Source organism: Medicago sativa, chromosome 2 (assembly GCF_051527215.1).
Source record: "Medicago sativa cultivar Bolivia chromosome 2, Bolivia_mono, whole genome shotgun sequence".
Lineage (NCBI taxonomy): Eukaryota > Viridiplantae > Streptophyta > Magnoliopsida > Fabales > Fabaceae > Medicago > Medicago sativa.
This window is the reverse complement of record NC_140750.1, coordinates 74,960,803-74,980,396: the sequence shown is the minus strand read 5'-3', so window position 1 is coordinate 74,980,396 and position 19,594 is coordinate 74,960,803. Positions and strand designations below refer to the sequence as shown.

Genomic DNA, 19,594 nt, shown 5'->3' with positions numbered 1-19,594 from the left:
ACCAGGCGGAAGCTAGTGGGAATGTAACACCCACGGCTGACGAGAGTAGGGACTTGGAGTAGTCTTTGGATGGGTGACCTACCGGGAAGTTTTCCGGTAAGCGTGTGAGTGAGGACAAAACACGCTGGAAAGACTCGTGTTGGTTTGTGGGGTCAGTCGGCAATCCTGAAAGCAGTCTGGGATGTTACACCAGCTATAGTCCACAACTAAATATAAGATCAAAATCATTTGATAAAATCTAATCACAGTTCATCTTCATATGATATAACAGTTGGTTGTAGCTGTAAGACACAGGAAAAGAATTTAGACTAAACAACCATAAGTAATCTCATGATAACAAAAAGAAAATAAATATGGACATTTTTCCATATTGTATGAACATAACCGATTTTATAAGTTATACCACTTGAAACAAAAAAAATATGGAAGCTCTGGCTCATGTATAAAAGCCTAGAACAATAATATATATAATACATATCCCAATGACAATTACTAACTAACCTCAGAATATCTGAAAGAAAACAGATTGTTGAAGTGAACCAGTTGTACCAACTTGTCTGCTTTCACTAGAAGATGAGCAAAAATTTATGGATAGTATGTCATGTCATATCCCATAGAATTGGAAAAGGCGTACTATCGACTGAAAATCAGTGCCCTACCATTTCCAAATTAAACAGAGCATTTTGGCCTGCATGTATTTCATAAAATTTTCAAAATTGGTAAGTCAAGATTTGAGCTTTAATATACTTAGACAATCAAAGAAAACCATACAAATAGCGTAAATAGAAATTGCACATTTCTCTGCAATGCTTCGAACAATGACTAAATTACAGGAGGTGTGCCCTTAACACTAGGTGTAAGTATTCACTTATACCATTTAATAGTTTTTTACAGAACAAACTATTAACCAGTTCAACTGTTGAATTGAATCATGTGATTATCTTAATCATGCATATTGCATATCTATTTTCAGATAATTCAGTACATTCTATGTATATAATATAACCATAAATATTTACTTATATTATGAGTTAAATGGTTCGATTACGTAATAATAACTAAATTCTGAAATTTCACAGACCGGATCTACTTCTTGGAACTTTCAATCCCATGGTTGATTTAATAAAACTTAACACTCACACAAAGTTATTAAAATGTTTACTCATGTATGCAAAAAGAACATCTAAACCCCATAGTTAGTTGTCACATTTAACATAGTCAACCAGATTAAGTACTTTTTCTCCGATTCATGCTTATAATCTATACAGAACAACTAGTTTTGAATGTCCACCCACTACATACGCTATGGCTTTATCTTTCCAAATAATTTTTATGCTCACTTAAATGCTCCTAACAGCAAAAAAGCTCAGCGACAAACCTTGGCAGTGTATAGTGCTTATTTCTGGCCCTTTCATCTCTATCCCATCATTGTCAAGTAAAACAATCCCCGATGAAGTAATGTGAAAAGGGAAAGCCAAAGGGGGTGACATTGGAGATTTTGCCAACTTAATAAACCTTTTACCTGCAAGAAATTGATCATCCGAAATTCAAATGTGTTATGCAAACACAATCATTTATCGCAATAATATATAGTAATTGACACATTGGCATTTTGCAGAATACTAGAAATCCCATGTTAAATAGTATAATTGAGCTAAGTTATATACTTAGTCGTGTTAGTTACACCTGAGTGTTTTTAGGTTGGCTATTTATATATTAGCCAAAATTGATAAGAGTTTTAACCAAGAAGGGAGACATTTGTTAAAACCTTTCCACATTAAATTCTTATTTTAAAAGAATGTTTGACTATTTAACAATTGATATTAATTTCTGGTTTCACTTTTTTGTGTTCAAACAAAATGTTTTAAAAAATAACAAGGTGGAAGACTCGAATCACCGCTCTAGAACTTGTTATTAAGTACATATATAGCATTTATCTATGAAGTCAGTATCATGAGTTCACTTTACGACCTAAACCCAAATCGCCACCCACTCCAACTATTTGAGTCAAATGGCATGTACAGAAACTTGTTACAGAAGAATGCATTTAAAATCAAGAAGGCACAAATCGCTGCAAATTAATCAACCTGATTTGGATTCAAGTACAAGACGGATGGTCACGGCATGAGCCCAGTTAATTCCCAAAGCAGCAACGAGATGAGAATCAAACGTCACAGGAATGGCTTCTTTTGTAGAGCGGCTTTGTGCTGCTTAACATCCCCAGTGATATGTTAAACCCTAGTTAAAGCTATCTGAAAATAATTTGTTCATCATACCTTGAAAGGAATACATGAGAGATTCATCACCAACATGAGATCTTACTTGATTTGTCAATACAATTGGAATGCGTGAAAATTCAGCAAGTGACCTGAACTGGTTCAAAATCAGAACTTCCTTCAGGAAGAAACATGTAATTTTACTTCATAAAATCTCACAAGTGGTTCTTACTTGATGAAAGAAACGTGCCAACCCAATGCTTGTTGCCTGGAAGCCCCACAATCATGTTCACTGAATAGAAAAAGTGATCAATTTATATGCATCATGAGACATTATGAGTAGGAGTATAGCACAAGAATGATAAGCCGCAACATCCAATTAGGAGGGAGGGTCCCAATTTTTGAATTAGTTATGACAATTACAGTGTTGCAAAACAACTAACCAACTATTAGTTGAGATGATTGGCCGAGCAGGGAAAAGAAGAGTGTAATCATTCATTATTGCAGGGAGTTCAGGTCTATTGAATACCAAAGGTTCTACTGTTCACTGTACTTCTGCACTAACCTAGATGGAAGAGATGACGAAGAACCTCACCCAATTGATGATGCCATGAAGAACCATGGAGGGAGGGAGTCATTGAAATAATGAAATTCAGTCATGGTAAAGATGCACATTATGTTGGAAGCAGAAAGGAATAGTTTGTAATTGGATGAGCATTGGAGAAAATGTTATTCCTTTACTCTTGAAGGGACTACTACGTTTCCTTTTAAGGTCGAGGAAGTAAATCAGCTGACACGGACGCAGCAAAGAGATGAGTTGTTGGTTGAATTGAGAAGAAACTTTCTCAAGGCACAAGACCAGTTGAGAGACAAGCAAACAACCATAGGAAAGGAGTGAGACCAAGTATTGAGTATTTCCGAAGCCGCAGCTTTACATCCAAAAACCCCGATGAAAGTTCCAATTGTCATGGGCCTTATCAGAGAGGGTTGGGCAGGTTTCACACAGGTTATAAAATTACCTCATCACAGCAGAACCCACCCAGCTTTTCAACTCTCCTAGTTGAAGAAAGCCTTGGGTCCAAATCAGAGGGCCCGACCTCTGCCGTCTGCCCCCAATGCTATCAAATAAAACAGGAGTTGAAGGCACAATTCGTAGAAGTGGTTGACATAAAGAAAAATTCTGCAGGCGAATTCGAGGTGTTGATCAAATGGCTTCATTCACCGGATTGGGAGACTAGTTGAGAACCTGCGGCCAGCACTGTTGGTTAGTTGTTCTGTTATACTGTAACTGTTTTCTTTAACTCAGAAACTGGAATCCTCTGCTCTCCTATTTCTCATCACATACACCATCCTAATTGGACGTAGCTCCTTTTCAAATAATAATTATAACTTTGAAGAGAGCGTCTTTGACTACATTCTTCACGAACATTGCCAAAAAGTTTAGCTCACCCTAAAACAAGAGCAGCCATGCTATCAATGATGAGCAACTTCACTTGTTGCTGGAGGAGTGATACTTTGATCCGTTGCAAACTGGCAGTGTTAACACATTATGTCATACAGTTATCTTATATAAACTTGGAATGAGAAAGCAGAGCAAAATAGGAGTTGTGACAGATTCTATCTGCATAATCAGCAGCATGTTACACGCAGATCGGTTAAGAGTGTCGTGAATCAGAAACAGACTTCAAAACTAAAAGAAACACAATTGGCATATCCAGTCTAAGGTTTTAAAAAAAAGTTTGTGACCGCAATTTAGACCACAACATCAAGATGCTGTGTCTTTGTAACCACGGTTGAGGCTACATCAGCCAAATAATTTAAAACTTTGGTCCAGTCCACTTCTTAACTACTGATCAACGTTTGTATTCTTTCAGACTAGGGACAAGATGGTCTTGACAGAGTACGTGTCATGTAGCATGTTGAGATCTTAAAACACACCCTCATGCCCAGAACTGGGTATATAGAGCATTAGAGGATCTCAATACACCTTGTCACACCTAGAACTGGACATCTGGAGCGTAGACAAAATACTAGTGGTCCAATAACAATGTCCAAGATAAGCTCCGATACAATCTTAGAATTAAGACTAGGCCTAACTCAACCTGGAAAGCAAGGTAAATTACCGAGGATTTCCCAAACCTTATACTGTAAGGACTAATTCAATCATATTTATAGTCAATCTGGAATCTCAACAATTCCATTCTGTTATGAAAGCAAAATATGACATACCATATCGGTCTGAATGAGATTTAGGCTAAAGGCAACTATCTCAACACATAACCACATGACTACAATAGTTAATAACCATCGACAACTTGTTTTCTATCTTTTCCTTATTTTCTTAAGAGCAGAAATATTAATTTATCATGTTCTGTTTTGCATTACTTTTGTTCTTTCCTTCTGAAATAAAGCTTGGATATTTTTCATGGCCATCTTCTAGTACCCGCTAGGTAGTGAATCGCGGCAAATAGCGGTGCGAGCACGGTGGTGCGTAGCGGTTAAACCAAAGACCACTTAGTTTCCTCTACAATTATACATAACTTCATTGTACATGAACAAGCATCAGTAAGTTCTCGTCTTTTAACCCATTAATATGGTACCTGATTCTCGTGTAGGTCTCACATATTGTTATATTGATTTTGTGTACAATGGTTTATGTTGCTAAGAACAGCTACAATTAAGTCATATGAAGATTCTCACCTCTCAGCAAATTCAGAAAGTGATGTAGGACGTAAGATTAGGATTCTACCAGCCATCTGTGACATGTCAAGTAAAAACAATCCTTGTCAAGTTCTTAATTCTCAGATATTATCAAGTTCAGATGAGCCAGAAAACCTACACAATGAAAGACACTGAAAAAGAAAAGGAAAAGCAATCTACACACCTCCTGTGCCATTCCTTTCTTGTGAAATATTTCAGGAAAACTCTTTGTTCCAATCTCTCAATCTAGGAAAAAGTAAAATCACTAATAGAAGATACTACAATGTCTTTTAAAAGAAATCAAAATATTAGACAGTAAACAAATAGTATTATTATGATTGAATTCGCTCAAAGCAACAATGCAATGCATGCATGCTTTAACTACCTTTTTGAACTAAATTTGGATTCAACGTCAATATATATCACTCGACCATCTAAGCCTCCATAATTTACCGGCAACGAAGCGAGCAATGAGAGCTTCAGGCAAAACTGCAATATAATAACAACCCATCATGATAAATGGTTATTGAAAACATTCTCAAGCATTACCATAATCCAAGGGCCTGTTTGGATTTACTTATTTGAACTTATCTACTTGTATAAGCACTTGCGAGTTGCGACACTGCTTAAGAGAACTTATGAAAACAACTTATGACAAATTCATAAATTGTTTTCAGCTTATTTCCTTAAGCTTGTCCGGATAACTTATGAAATCAGCTTATAGATTATACAAAAACAGTTTGACTTTATTTTATCTTGTGTTATATGAATAGCTTATTCATAAGCTATAAAATAAGTTGTTTGTCCAAACAAGACCATCAGAAAAGCCTCCAGATAAGTTTCAAGTGTTAAATGTTACAAAACCAATAACTCACCTGTGTTTTGCCAATTCCTGGTGGACCAACCAATTCTGTCACAACACCAAACGGTATACCACCGCATAAGGCTTCATCCAACCCTTTCAATCGAGTGGGAAGATGACCAGCCAAACTCTCATTTCGTACTCGCTGCTCCATCAAAAGCAATGCCTATCACATTATTATCACAAGATTCAGTAACTCAGCAAAAAAACTAATGTATGAAAACCTAAAATGAAAGTCAAACATGTTGACTTCGGTAGTAATTTAAATTTAAATAAATCACATAATTGAATGCAATCATGTGTGTCGGTATCTGATACAGATGCGTGTAAGACAGTGACGCCTTCAATCAGAAGTGTCGGTGCTACAGAGTGAATATAGATATAGATTACATACAGTTTGACAAGGAGGACAGACGAGTTCGCTAATGTGCGCCATTGCAAATGTTACTTCTGCCATTCCAACATCCAACAACTCCATCAATTCAAATTCAGTGAGAGATAACGCATCCTGCAAATTTTCAAAAAAGCGTTACTAAATTAGGTCATGGAAAATTGAAGAAAGGGGGGAAGGAAATAGCGGAGAGGGTACCTTGGCGGTGATGATGTTGCGAGCGGTGAAGATGTTAGCGATGGATTTGGGTAAACCTAATTGGTTGATGAGTTTGTTCGCCATCTTGCGTTTCAGAACCCAACTCTCTTCTTGTTTCCCGCCAAAACCATATACGCTTTCTTTTTGGTGCAAAAATGATGGGCACTTTAAAATCCCCAGGTGAGGACCTATTTAACCGGTGACCTATAGGTACTTTTGTTAAACCCCTAAAAAAAAGTTTGTCAAAGTTCCTTCGTTAAGCCTTGAAATTTGTCATGATATGATTTCACGGGTTCAAAAGCGATATGTTAAATTTTTTAAAAGTCAAAAGTTTATCGTTTTCAAGTAATTATTTCTATTTTTTATTTTCTTAACTAGTGTTCTGGGGTACTAATAAACACAATCCATAAACTTTTACTTGATAAGAAAAAAATGATGAGTACTAACATCTAATACACTTATATTATTGTACTTTTTGTCGCCCTATTTTAATATTTATCTCTGCGGAATCATTATTTATGATGTGACATATGCATTTATGATTTAACCGTGTTTATTAGTCGTTTTTTGTTGATATGGATATCTTTATATAATACAAAAGCTTACTTCTATGGGCAAAAGTACATGTGGCATCTTCACATTCTTCATCACATTTAATGTTTTCTTATCATCCAATCAAATTGAATTATGACTCATTTGTTTTTTTATTAGCCAATCAAGATGGACAATGACTCATTTAGTTTTCATCAACCAATCAAAATTGATCATGCCATGATTTTTTCCCCTATATATAGACAATTTGTTTTCATTATTTTCATGTGTATCTTCCCCCATCAACAAATCCTTATTTTTTTTCATTATTTTATATGTGTTTTGAAATCATAGAAGTTTCATCACTAGGTCGTAGATTATGGGGTTGATTTTCTTTTTTATTTGTATCTAATTGTTAATTGATAATGTTACTTTCCCAGGATCTCATTGGAGAGCATGTGTCTACATTCTACGACTTCAAGATGTTCAACATCAACAATATAATTTTTAGTCAAGACAATGTTTTGTATTTGATATAGAATCAAGATGTTAGAGTTTAGATACCTTAGGTTTATTGAATATTATTTAATGAATTTATATGTCGATAAACTAATCTCAATAAATTGATTTAGCCTTTATCTATAGCTATTTTATGAATTTTTGTCTTGCACAAAAACGTATATTACACATGAACTCTAATTTGATGAATCCTACACATGAACTCTTATTTGATGAATCCTAATTGATGATTTTAAACACATCTCCGGACATGTTAAACATCATCATAAAGGTTGCATACAATTGGTTCACATCATCTAATTTGGACAAACCTTTTCTAATAAGAAGACATCTTAAATCATCATGTTTTACTATGACGGCTTTTCACTTATCATGGTTTCTTCAATAGAATGTATCAAAAGCTTCAATCAACCATTGAGCAATATACATGGTTTCTTTTTTATTTCTTTTGACCATATATGAGATAATACACAATCCTTTAAGTGTCATTTAATCTTATTTATTTGATAATCAACATATGACTTTTTCTCCTTTAATTTGTCAATTAGATAGTTACTATTAAATAAATTTTTTTGTGGGGACTATTAAATAATATTGTTAATTTTGTTATCTACCCTTTATTATAAATATCATCCATTTGCAAACAATTCCACCCACCATTTCAATCAAAAATTGTATTATTTTCAATCTTTTGTCTCAATGTCATTCCTTTTTTCTTTTTGTTTTCTTTTTTTTTTCTTTCTAAGTTTCACGTATTTGGTATTTTTAACAAGCCAAAATGTTTTTTTTTTTTTGAGAAAAAATCCATTTAATAATTTAATAACTAAACAAAATGAATTATATTAACACAAAATTTTCATGTATTTTTGTATACTTAATAATTTAATATAGTTCTCAAATATAATTATTTTCGCATTTATTAAGGATAATATAATGATAAAGCAATTTAAGATTAATTAATATGTCATTTAAATTAGAATGATTATATAAAGGTTAAAATTTATCATTTAATTATTTAGAATGAAAATGCCTCATTTGATGGATCAGACAGGAACAGAAAAAAAAATTAAATGATAGCGTTAATTATAACCCTTAATTAAAGGAAATAACTAAACACTACCAAAAAAAGGAAACAACTAAACCAAAAAAAAAATGAAAACAAACAAATATTGAAGTAGTATATTATAAAAAATAAATGGAAGACATTTAAAATTCAAGTAGTTCGATTTTCCTATCTGTATAAAAAAATGAATTATTTGAATCTTTTAACCTTTTAATTAATGTTTTATATTCATTTGTTTTAAGGGACTATTTAATTCACATAAAAAAAGTTTTTGACAAATTCGCAAAAAAAATTCATTAAATTTTGAAATTTATATTTTTATAATTTAAAATAATTATATTTTATGTGTCATTTTAATTGGGTTGATCCAATAAATATTAAACTGTGTCGTTTAATAGGCCAGACAAATAATAGACTAAAAAATAAAAGGTTCTTTAAATAATAGTCATTAATGTGGTAATTTAAATTAAAATGATTTTGTTAAATGTCTGATTTCTTTAGTCAGATGAAAAAATGTTATTTAAATGATAACATTATATGATATCATGTTTTGATTCACTATTTAAATAATTGGTTTTGCTAATAATGAGTTGACTCAATTTCAAGGGTGTGGATTCAATCTCCGCAATTAGCGTGAAGATCTCTTTGACAAGGGATCTCTAAAAAATTTGAAAGTGCTTATTGAGTCATGAGACATGTCCTGACCTTGATGTGTCCTCAATTTTTTTTATGTAAAATTAAAGTCTATTTGCCAGATTCTAAAGGAATTTTTTTTGTGAAATAATAATAACAAAGATAATTTAAAAGGAGAATTGAATGATATGTAAAATTAAATTTTACCAATAACTCGGTAATTTTTCAAATTTCAATTTTACGAATTTCCTACAATGTTTATCTTTATTTTTTTTTTAAATTATGGCATATGTTTTAATAACAAATGCACGTATTTGTCAAAAATAATAATAATAACAAATGCACGTAAATGTGTTTTAATATATAAAAAAAGACTTTCTCTATTATAAAGATTTGACTTCAGAAAATGCAAAAGTACACGTGTGCATATATGGTGCTTAAGCTCATTAAATGTTATCAAACTAATCCCCATCAGCATGTACATTTTCAGTTTTTAGTGAGAAAGGAATGCATAAATATAATATTCAAGATTAGACATTTATTATATCATTAGTCAACTATGCATTTATCCATTAAGATATCCATACATTGATCATATCACAAAATTAAAGGGGTAATTGATGTTTTTCTTTTTTGAGGGGAAGGGGGTAATTGAAGTTATTTAATTGATTTTTATTTTTTAAAATATTGTTTCTAACTTTCAACATTTTCACACTGTTTCAAAATTCAACGTTCATTCTAAAATTTGAAATTCTTCTCGAATTCTCAAATCCCTTTTTCGTTGAGTGGAGAGTTTGGTTTTCGATTGTGTCCTCCTTCAATATACATTGACATCTAAATGTAAATTTTACGTATCATATTTGTAATTTTTTTTTTCTAAATTAAAAGCACAATTTAAAGAGAATATATGATGTCTCAACTAGACTTTATTCATTTGTGCTTATATATATTATATTATTAAAAAAGGGGGAGATACAAATACAAATTAGGGGGGACATAAACCTAACCCAATAAATCCACGCAAAAGTGTAGGTCGACCCTAAACGGATAATACAAAAAATTAAAACAACACAAGTGGGTCAGCTTCTAATTAATCCTAAAACTAATCAAAGGTTTTGCGTATATATGTAACTCATCAAATTATTTCCCTAATTTATCTATCATATATTTTTTTAATAAGCATGTATTTTGTCAACTTAAAATATCACATTAGCGTTTTTCCATTTTTAGATTCCTCCAAAGACAAAAAATGAAGGAATTTAAAATAACGCAAAAAAATAAAATGATTTTTTTATATTTAATGTAAAAAATTAAGCTAATGAGATTAAAAAACTAACAAAATATTTCATCATAATGTTTGAAGTTATGAGGGAGTCTTCAATGGGTTGGATCTTCATATTTGGCTAAGAGAAACCCCACAAATGAGATTGACATACCCCTAAAAACAAATGAGATTGACACCACATTTCACTTATATGCTGCTCAATATGTACTTTTGCATCTAATGTGTAGAAGTTTAACTCACACACGACACATTAACATCTCTCCCTTAAGCGTGCGACTGTTTGTATCTATGATATGGTGAAATAACCAAATAAGGCCATTTCGTAGAGAGATGTTTTCACTCATTTATTTCATGAGAAGAGAAAAAATAAAGTAGAAAAAGAAATCAGATGAAAAAAGAATTTGAACATGAGAGAAAAAGTAAGGGAGAATAGTGAGTTGTTGGTAATTTTATGGGTTTGTTACGTTGAAGAAAATTGAGATAATTTAGTAATTATGCTATCAAAGTATCAAACTCATTAAAAAGTCGACATCAATTTAAAATGTCTAATAAACATCTATAATTTTCCTTTTTCAGATTCCACCAAAGACCAATAGTGAAGGAATTTGAAATAATAGATGTTGAATAAAAATATATATTGCCTTGACAAAAAAAATTGCATGAAAATGAATGACGTCCAACATCTAAATGTTAAGATTAAAAATATTAAAAAAATAACACGCAAAAACTAACAAAACAAATTATCATAATGTTGGAATTCCCGGTGTAGCCTACATTAGGTTATATCGTAACATTATGCTAAGAGAAACCACAAAAACTAGATTGATACTACATTTTCATACAATTTTTTTAGTTCATATCACTTATATGTTATTCAACATCTTCTCTTTTCTCCATTATAATTTTAACTCACATTTGACATATTAACATCTCTCTCTCAAGTGTGCGAGTCTCCACGTCTGTAATTATGTGACATAGGCAAATAAGGTCAAATGAAGGCACAACATGGTCATAAAGATGGGATGGTAGTAATTAAATAGAAGGAGGTTTATATTTCTTACTTTTATGAGACGAGAGAAAGGAAATTGAAAAAGAAAAAAAATGAAAAATAAATTTGAGATTGTGATAAATGATACAGGTAAAAAAAAAAAAAAGAATTGTGTATTTGTCGATGAGGTTATAAGAAATAAAGTGAGTTGCTGGTAATTTTATAGGTCTATCGAAAAAGTTTGATATTTTTGGGTAATTAATTTGCCAAAAAATTATACCTAATTAAAAAACACCACAACATTTAAATCTTTTTAATAAGCACGAATTATGTCAACTCAACATTCTACGTGAGAATTTTTCTATAGTTAAATCCAACCAATGATCAAAAGTGAAGAAATTTGAAATAATAGAGATTGATTAAAAAATAGTGCATGAAAATGAATAACATCCAAAAACTTATATTTAATATAAAAATGAAATAAATGACATCAAAAAACTAACAAAATAGTTAATCATAATGTTCGGAGTTTTGAAGAAGACTGAAATAGGTTAGAACAACACATTAAGCTAAGTGCGACTATAAAAGTGAGATTGACACAACATCATCACCAAAATCTTAACACATTAGTTATATTGATCATCTCACGTATCTGTTTCTTAACAATTGACACATTAACATATCTTCGTTAAATGTGAGACTCTCTTCGTTTGAGATCTGGTGACATAGCCAAATAAAGCTAGACGAAGGCAAAACATAGTAAAAAAGGTTGGTTGATGGTGGTTTCATGGAAGGTGATTTATGTTACGACATTTAATGAAAAAGAGAGAAAGAAAAATAGAAAAAGAAATAATATGAAAAAGAAATTTGAACATGAGAGAAATGATAACGGGAAAAAAGTAGTGTGTGTTTTGTCCGTGGAAATATTAAGAAAAGAGTGTATTAGTGATAATTTGATGGGTTATTTGAAGGAGTAAGAGATTTATGAGTAATTATTTTACCAAAAAATAGACTCAATAAAAAAACTCCACGTCATTTTAAAATGTCTAATAAACATGTACACATGTACTTTATCAACTCATCATAACATATATGTAGTTTTCTATTGTTCAATCTCATCAAAGATCAAAAATGAAAATATATGAAATATAGAGGTTGGATAAAAAATTGAATGAAATCGAACGACATCCAAAAATATATATTGAATATTAAAAAATTAAGATATTATATTAAAAAATAAAAAAATTAAATAATTCATCATAATATTTGTAGTTATAAGGGAGGCTACAGTGAATTTAATCATCACATTTGACTAATAAAACTCCAGAAGTGAGATTGACGCCACATCTTCACCTAAAACTCGAGACATTAGGCATATTATCAACTCATTCATATGTTGCTCAATATATATTATTGCATCCAAAATAGAAGTTTAACTCACATGACACATTAACATATCTCCCTTAAGGGTAGGAATCTCTGTGTATGTGATATAGTGAGATAGCGAAATCAGATCAAAGATACAACATCGTAAAAAAATTTGGTTGGTGGTGGTTTCATAGAGGAGTGTTTTTGTTTGTTTCTTTCATGCGAAGAAAGAAAGTAAATTAATAAAAGAAAGAAGATGAACAAGGAATTTGAACATGAGAGAAATTACGAGGGAACAAACTAAGGAAAGTATGTTTTACCCATGAGAGTATAGGTAATATAGTGAGTTACTGATAGTTTATGGATTTGTTGAAGGCGTTGGCGATTGCTGGTAATTATGCTACCAAAATATTAGACCCATTAAAAAAATACCACATCAATATAAACTGTCTAATAAACATGTATTTTGTGACCTAACACATCTATATTTTTCACTATGATTCCACCAAACACCAAAAGTAAAGAATTTTATAGTAACAAAGGTTGAATAAAAAAAATTGCATGAAAGCGAATGACATCTAAAAATTAAAATTTAAGGCTAAAAATTCAACAAATGACAGCCAAAAACTGAAACAAAAAAATCATCATAATATTATGTCTTCTTGGAAGCCTACAATGGGTTGTATCATCACATTAGACTAAGACCAATCATATCAGTGAAATTGATATTGCACCAATCGTAAGATATTAGATATATGAGTCACCATACATATATGTTGCTCAACATCTATTCTTGCATATAATGTGAAATTGTTACTCACAGTTGACAAATTAACATCTCTCCACTAAGTATCATAGTCTCTGTATACGTGATCCACCACCAAGAACAACTCCCCCACAATGTTGAACCGGGATATGATACCGTCGTTGGACCTTCAAGGGGAGACATCACTGGTGTGGATCAGCACATTGGAGAAAGAACAACCACACAAGTGAGAATGATACCACATCTTCATTCAAAACTTTAAGGTTTAAGTATGAGTTTTTTTTTTTTTTCCATTTGTTTGTTGTTCAACCTCTACTATTTTATCAAATCTTTAGCTTTAATCGATACATGATACATAATAATATTCTCTACGTCAAGTATAACCAAATTCTAGCCCGTGCTTGGCACGGGTGTCCAAACTAGTTGAGTGTAATTTTTCTACAGGTTCATTTTATAAATTAAAGATGATTTTATTCAAGACAATTTATTACATTAAATATAGGCAACCCTTCTAGTTAAGATTCAAACTTTGTCTAAAAAAATTAGAAATCGTCTTGCTAACGAGTACTATACGGGTGGGTATGACTTTGTAACTAAGGAAAACTTGGAAGAGTATATTAGAGTGTTTTGAAGGTCTCGATAAATTATTCAAATTCTTTTAAAAACTAAAAATATATTAATTATAAATATTATTTTATGAATCTCTACAAATCATTTTAAAAAATAAAGTGAAAGATTTTTGTATTTTTTTACTTTATTTCTCTCCCTTCAAAATTCACTCATCAGTCTTCTTCAAACGGGGGGTTTGGGTTAGCTCAAATAATTAGAAGATTTTAAGATTTAAAGTTAAAGTCCTGACAATGAGAAAAAAAAATACTAACATTTATCAATTAAAAAAAATTCTCTTCGAACTCTCAAACAATGTCTAAGAACATGGGTTTACGAGTTAATAAAAACTAAAAATTTAAATTCATGCTAACATTTGTCAAAATAATAAATTTACTTATATGTTACGTCAAAAAATTATTATTTTTCACCTTTTTTTTGGTACAATTATCTAACGATACTTATTAGCATTTTCCTTTAAAACTCTATTAAAAAAATCTCCTTTAGAAAAATCAAATAGTACAATTTCACATACATAACCTGGTGGTTAGAGCATATATATTTTAAATATGGAGAAATGAGGTGTTCGAGATTCGAACTTCAATCTCTCCATAATATTATACTTGCAACTACCAACTAAGTTGTACTTACATGACGTGTAATTTCATGTACTATTAATACATATAAAACATAAAAACATGAAGAATTATGAAATTTTTTCAACATTGAAATGAAAAATAGATAAATACCCATCATGAATAATATTTTTAAAAAGCGACATCAAAGAGAATTCGTATTAAACATAGAAATGCTGGGTCTTTTTAAATTTAGTTTAAATTACAAATGGGTTATAAATTTGCCAATAATAATGATAAACTCAACAGTGTCCAATATATGATATTGAACAAACTACGGTAATTGAACTGATCTAAGACCATAATGCGTTACATTGAAGAAAGTGATGGTTTGACGACAAAAGCATTTCTTCAAGAATGCTTGGAAGCCACACTTTTGCTTACTACTAGTGTGAAAGGGGTTCTTAGGAACATACATAGTACAGCGTTGAAAAATCGGCGAGGATAGTTAGAACTTAGAAACCAAACCATTCATAGCGTTACTACGTTGTAGATGCTTTAAGTCTCTATCTAAGACTCAACTTTTTTTTTTTTTGAAGGATCTAAGACTCAACTTTATACCAATCCTATTGTTGCATTGAATATTAAATATGAAGAAACAAATAGATAAGATGGCAACAACAATAACAAAATTAACATTAGGTAAGTTTTAGTTACATTCATCATTGATCAAAATTTAGTTACATTTAGACTCAACTTTAGAATATCTAAGCTCGCTCTATCAGAAAACACGAGATTAAGAGCCAAAAAATAACCACTACATTTTTAAGTAAAAAAATTCATAATTAGGAGTGTTCAAATTCAAATTAATCCAAAATAAAATCTGTAATCCGATCAAAAACTGGATATTATTTGATGTGTTTAAATGTTCTTTTATAAAAATCGTTCGGATCAAATATCAAATCACTTTTTCAAAATCGATTAGTTTAATTTAATTTACATTTACATTTTTACAACTTCATGTGTTTAAAATAATCGATCATTTTTTTTTGTAAATAGACAAAATGACAAATAATCATTGAAACTCACACAACATAATTCATTTAATATTACATATGCAAAATACAATTGTAACTTTTTTATTAATATATATTACATAAATATGGTAAAATAATAAATTTGATGAAAATGATCGATTATTTTGATATTAATAATAAATTTCATCCAATAAATATGTAATATTAATATTTATAAAAAAAAGTTACAATTGTATTTTGCATATCTAAAAAATGATTCAAATTAAACCTTATTAAATTTGATTGGATTTTTTTTAAAGAGTAGCCCAAACTGATGACAATGACAAACTAAAGAGTACTAATCATTTTTAAGAAAACCTTTAATCAAACTTGAAAAAGAAAAGGAGAAAAAGAAATAGGAATCTTGGAGGACACGCCTGCTACAGTTGTCTAGTTCCCACACCCTCTGCCTGCCTTTGTCTCTTTATATCACCCTCACTCCCATCCCATTTTCACTGCAATTCTAAACTTTCCTTTCATTTCTTCTTCATTTCTAATCCTCATCAGTGCCAATTACTGCATTAACAAAAACTATAGTTCTTCAATAGTCTTTCTAATTATGCAATTTCATACCCCAATTTGTTCTTCAGCTTTAGCAGAGTTTGAAGAAGCTAAACAGAGGAGTAAATCCACTCAAATGTTCCCGCCAAGGAGAGGGCAAATCAAGATCAGGATAATCAAAATGATCACGGCGGCGTTTTCATGTTCGGGCCGTGGGAAAGGTATATAGCTCCACAATTAAAAGTGGATATATAGCTCAGAAGCTTAACACCGTTAAGCCCGTGAGCTATTGTATCCACTTGGGTTCTTCTACGGCTCTTCTCTGTTTTATTTTCTTTCGTAATTTTGTAGAGTCCCTGAATGACTTGTGTATATATGTATGATGTTGTTGAATGTTGTAATCAAATTTTGTAGCTGGATTTGTTACTTGCTTCATAGATATTCTAAAATGGTCTTTGACAGTACAGAACATTGATCAAGTAGAGTTAATCCTGGTGTCACTCTTTATCACTTTATGTCTCGTTGTCACACACACCACTGAATTCTTCTCAGACTTCGCACTCAAATAAGTTATTGACATTATGATTCAAAAAGTTATCTGATTGTGTTCAATTTTACTCACGTTAATTCATCTTAGAGTATTTTAGAAACTAAATCGATAATAAGAACCAATTCGATAGTTTGATAGAGTTGATAATTTTTCTAAAATACTCATAATCTCATAGATTTATTTGAGAGCGTTCTATAAAATCATGAATTAATTTAATAGTTTACTCGACACTAAATCATGTGAGACTCATATATATATGTAATGGACTTTTTTGCAACCACCAAGGGTTTTAAGTGGAAGAGCTTACAGTGTATTACAAACACTTTTTTCTACGTGAAACGCAAGTAGTCGGTATGGCTTTACTCCCAAATCCCAATAAGTACCTGTTTGCCATTATAGTGGATGGATGGCCACCAAAACCACGTTTTTGCAAACTCTCCAATTTGGAGCTTCTCTATTCTCACGGTGGAACTGCATTGGGACGCGCAATTAAAGTTGAAAACGTGATGGCAAACACACTAAAAAGGTTGATTCTCCAATTTGGAGCTTCTCTATTCTCACGGTGGAACTGCATTGGGACGCGCAATTAAAGTTGAAAACGTGATGGCAAACACACTAAAAAGGTTGATAAGGTTGAATTAAGAAAATCATAAGAACTTTTTAAGGAAAGTTCCCTGAAATCTTCACCATTACACAGAAGATGAAGTCCTGAGCCGTAGATTTTACAATCAATGAAGATGCATGGGAATATGAAATAAATCAGGAACTAGCATTTATTTGCCAAAATGAGATTGTGGAACCATCACCAAGAAGCCAAGTTACGTTGTCCATAACTGAGCCTATATGAGCTTTTTTTTAAAGAAGACCAAATAAAAGATTTGGCAATGTGATAGTTTTGTTCCTCATAACAATAAAACAAGCCTACTGATTTGAGAAGAACAAGATCATTAAAGACATGAATCGATAAAAAGGGCAAGGCCCTTCTTCAAGAGAATTTGGATTTGTTGCAGTTAGCAGTCAGCGCATTCATGCACATATTTTAATTTTTCTTAAAAGAATCAAAATATGCATTAAAACCGTGATCATCCAACATGGTGACTTCGTGAATGCACATGATTGGTGACTGCAACAAATCGAAATTTTTTTTAAGATGGAAGAACAAACTTAACTCTAGTCATTATAACTTTCTTCTTTGTATAAAGTTTCCCAACCATCTATTATCAATTGTCTTGAGTAAGAAAATGGGACATGCCTGCCTCCACATGGAAAATGTACAAAAGCTTACCCTAAACTATGGACTTTACTAACTGAGCCCGTCCCATGATTGATGATACGTCAGCAATAGGTTGAAGATAAAGCATTTGATATTAGCTAAAGCATATTCAACACATATCTAGTATCTGGGCTTCTCATCCCAAACCCAACCAACATTTCTACATTAAATAATTGCAATAACATTACAGAAAACATAGAATTCCACATATAAATAATTACATAGACATTAGGAATGCTTTATCTTGAATTTTGAATAACAATTACTTCAATCCATGTTTACAAGAAAACAGAAAAGAAAAAAAAAATAAGAAAAAAACTAACATGTCAAAGAAATTCAATTACCTCATAAATTAAAGAACTCTATGAACTAATTTAATTTTCATTTATACATGTTCATACCAATGTATATTTGTGTACACAAGGTAATTGATCTAGCCACCACCTCCACCTCCACCGCCATCTAATCCACCACCACCACCGTGGCCTCCACCATCACCGCCAATTCCACTTATACCACCACGTCCACCTCTTCTTTTTCGATGCTTGTGATGGTTGTCATCACCACAAGAAAATATGATGATGGATAAAACCGAAAGAGACAGAAAGATAATTCCCAATAAATATAAAATTCCTGAATTATAATCTCCTTTGCCACCACCAAGTATAGCATGAAATTCTCTAGCCATCACTCAGAATAATGTGAGCTTATCTTTCTGAAGACATACACCATAATATGTGGGTACAAAACAAATTCAGATCGGGGTCCACTTGACTCCTTGATTATCTCAATGATTGCTACCATATATAAACTTGGTCAAAAACTTCCAGGGTTTTTATACATGGAAAATTGGTAACAAAAAATTATAAAAAAAGAATTATGTCAACTTGTCAAGCTATAAAATAGGGATTGATTGTAATAAATAATCCTATGGTTTGGTTGACAAATGCAGCATAATCTGTAACGTGTCCAAAAATAGTTATTGTTCTTTTTTCGATCGAATATTTTACATTGATGAAGCTGTTACATAGCAAGCTGTCGGCTGTCGGATCAAAATTAATTGTCAAGAAAAAAAATAAGTTGACTTATTTAAAATTGAATTCAAAGTTGTTTTCTAAAAAAGAAAATATGTTGTGACGTAATCAATTGATTGAACTCTACTTAACGAGTTTCATAAATATGAATAGTTCATAATAACCTGAATTCAATTAATAAATAATTTTTAGTTAGACTTTACTTGTGTATAACAAAACTCTAAACGTCATCGTGAGCTTAGTTCAGTTGGCAAGGACAATGCATAATATATGCAAGGTTTGGGGTTCAAACCTCGGCCACAAAAAAAAAAACAAACAAAACTCTAAACACGAGTTAAAAAAAAATCATGTTTAACATATGGTGATTGTGGGCAGGGGCGACTCCCTTCATAGCTATGGGGTAGCATTGGCTACCCCAAAAGAAGAAGAAAAACTTGAAAATTGGTAGTATAGGTTTAT

The 19,594-nt window shown here is 31.5% G+C and overlaps 1 protein-coding gene and 1 long non-coding RNA gene across 2 annotated transcripts; both read right to left on the bottom strand.

The window, feature by feature from the left end:
* Positions 1 to 302: 302 nt before the first annotated feature.
* Positions 303 to 6,554, bottom strand: RAD51B (DNA repair (Rad51) family protein). Its single transcript, XM_085746682.1, is given in 12 exon segments — positions 303 to 688; positions 1,379 to 1,522; positions 2,088 to 2,207; positions 2,277 to 2,368; positions 2,449 to 2,508; positions 3,666 to 3,746; positions 4,917 to 4,972; positions 5,101 to 5,194; positions 5,299 to 5,405; positions 5,792 to 5,944; positions 6,173 to 6,286; positions 6,368 to 6,554. Coding segments are annotated over 12 exon segments (1,146 nt in total). The 5' UTR covers positions 6,452 to 6,554; the 3' UTR covers positions 303 to 647.
* Positions 6,555 to 17,997: 11,443 nt separating this feature from the next.
* Positions 17,998 to 18,804, bottom strand: LOC146950711 (uncharacterized). Its single transcript, XR_015027679.1, has 2 exons — positions 18,503 to 18,804; positions 17,998 to 18,261 (listed from the first exon to the last, which is right to left on the bottom strand). It is a non-coding gene; the product is annotated as an uncharacterized LOC146950711 (long non-coding RNA).
* Between the last annotated feature and the right edge of the window lie 790 nt (positions 18,805 to 19,594).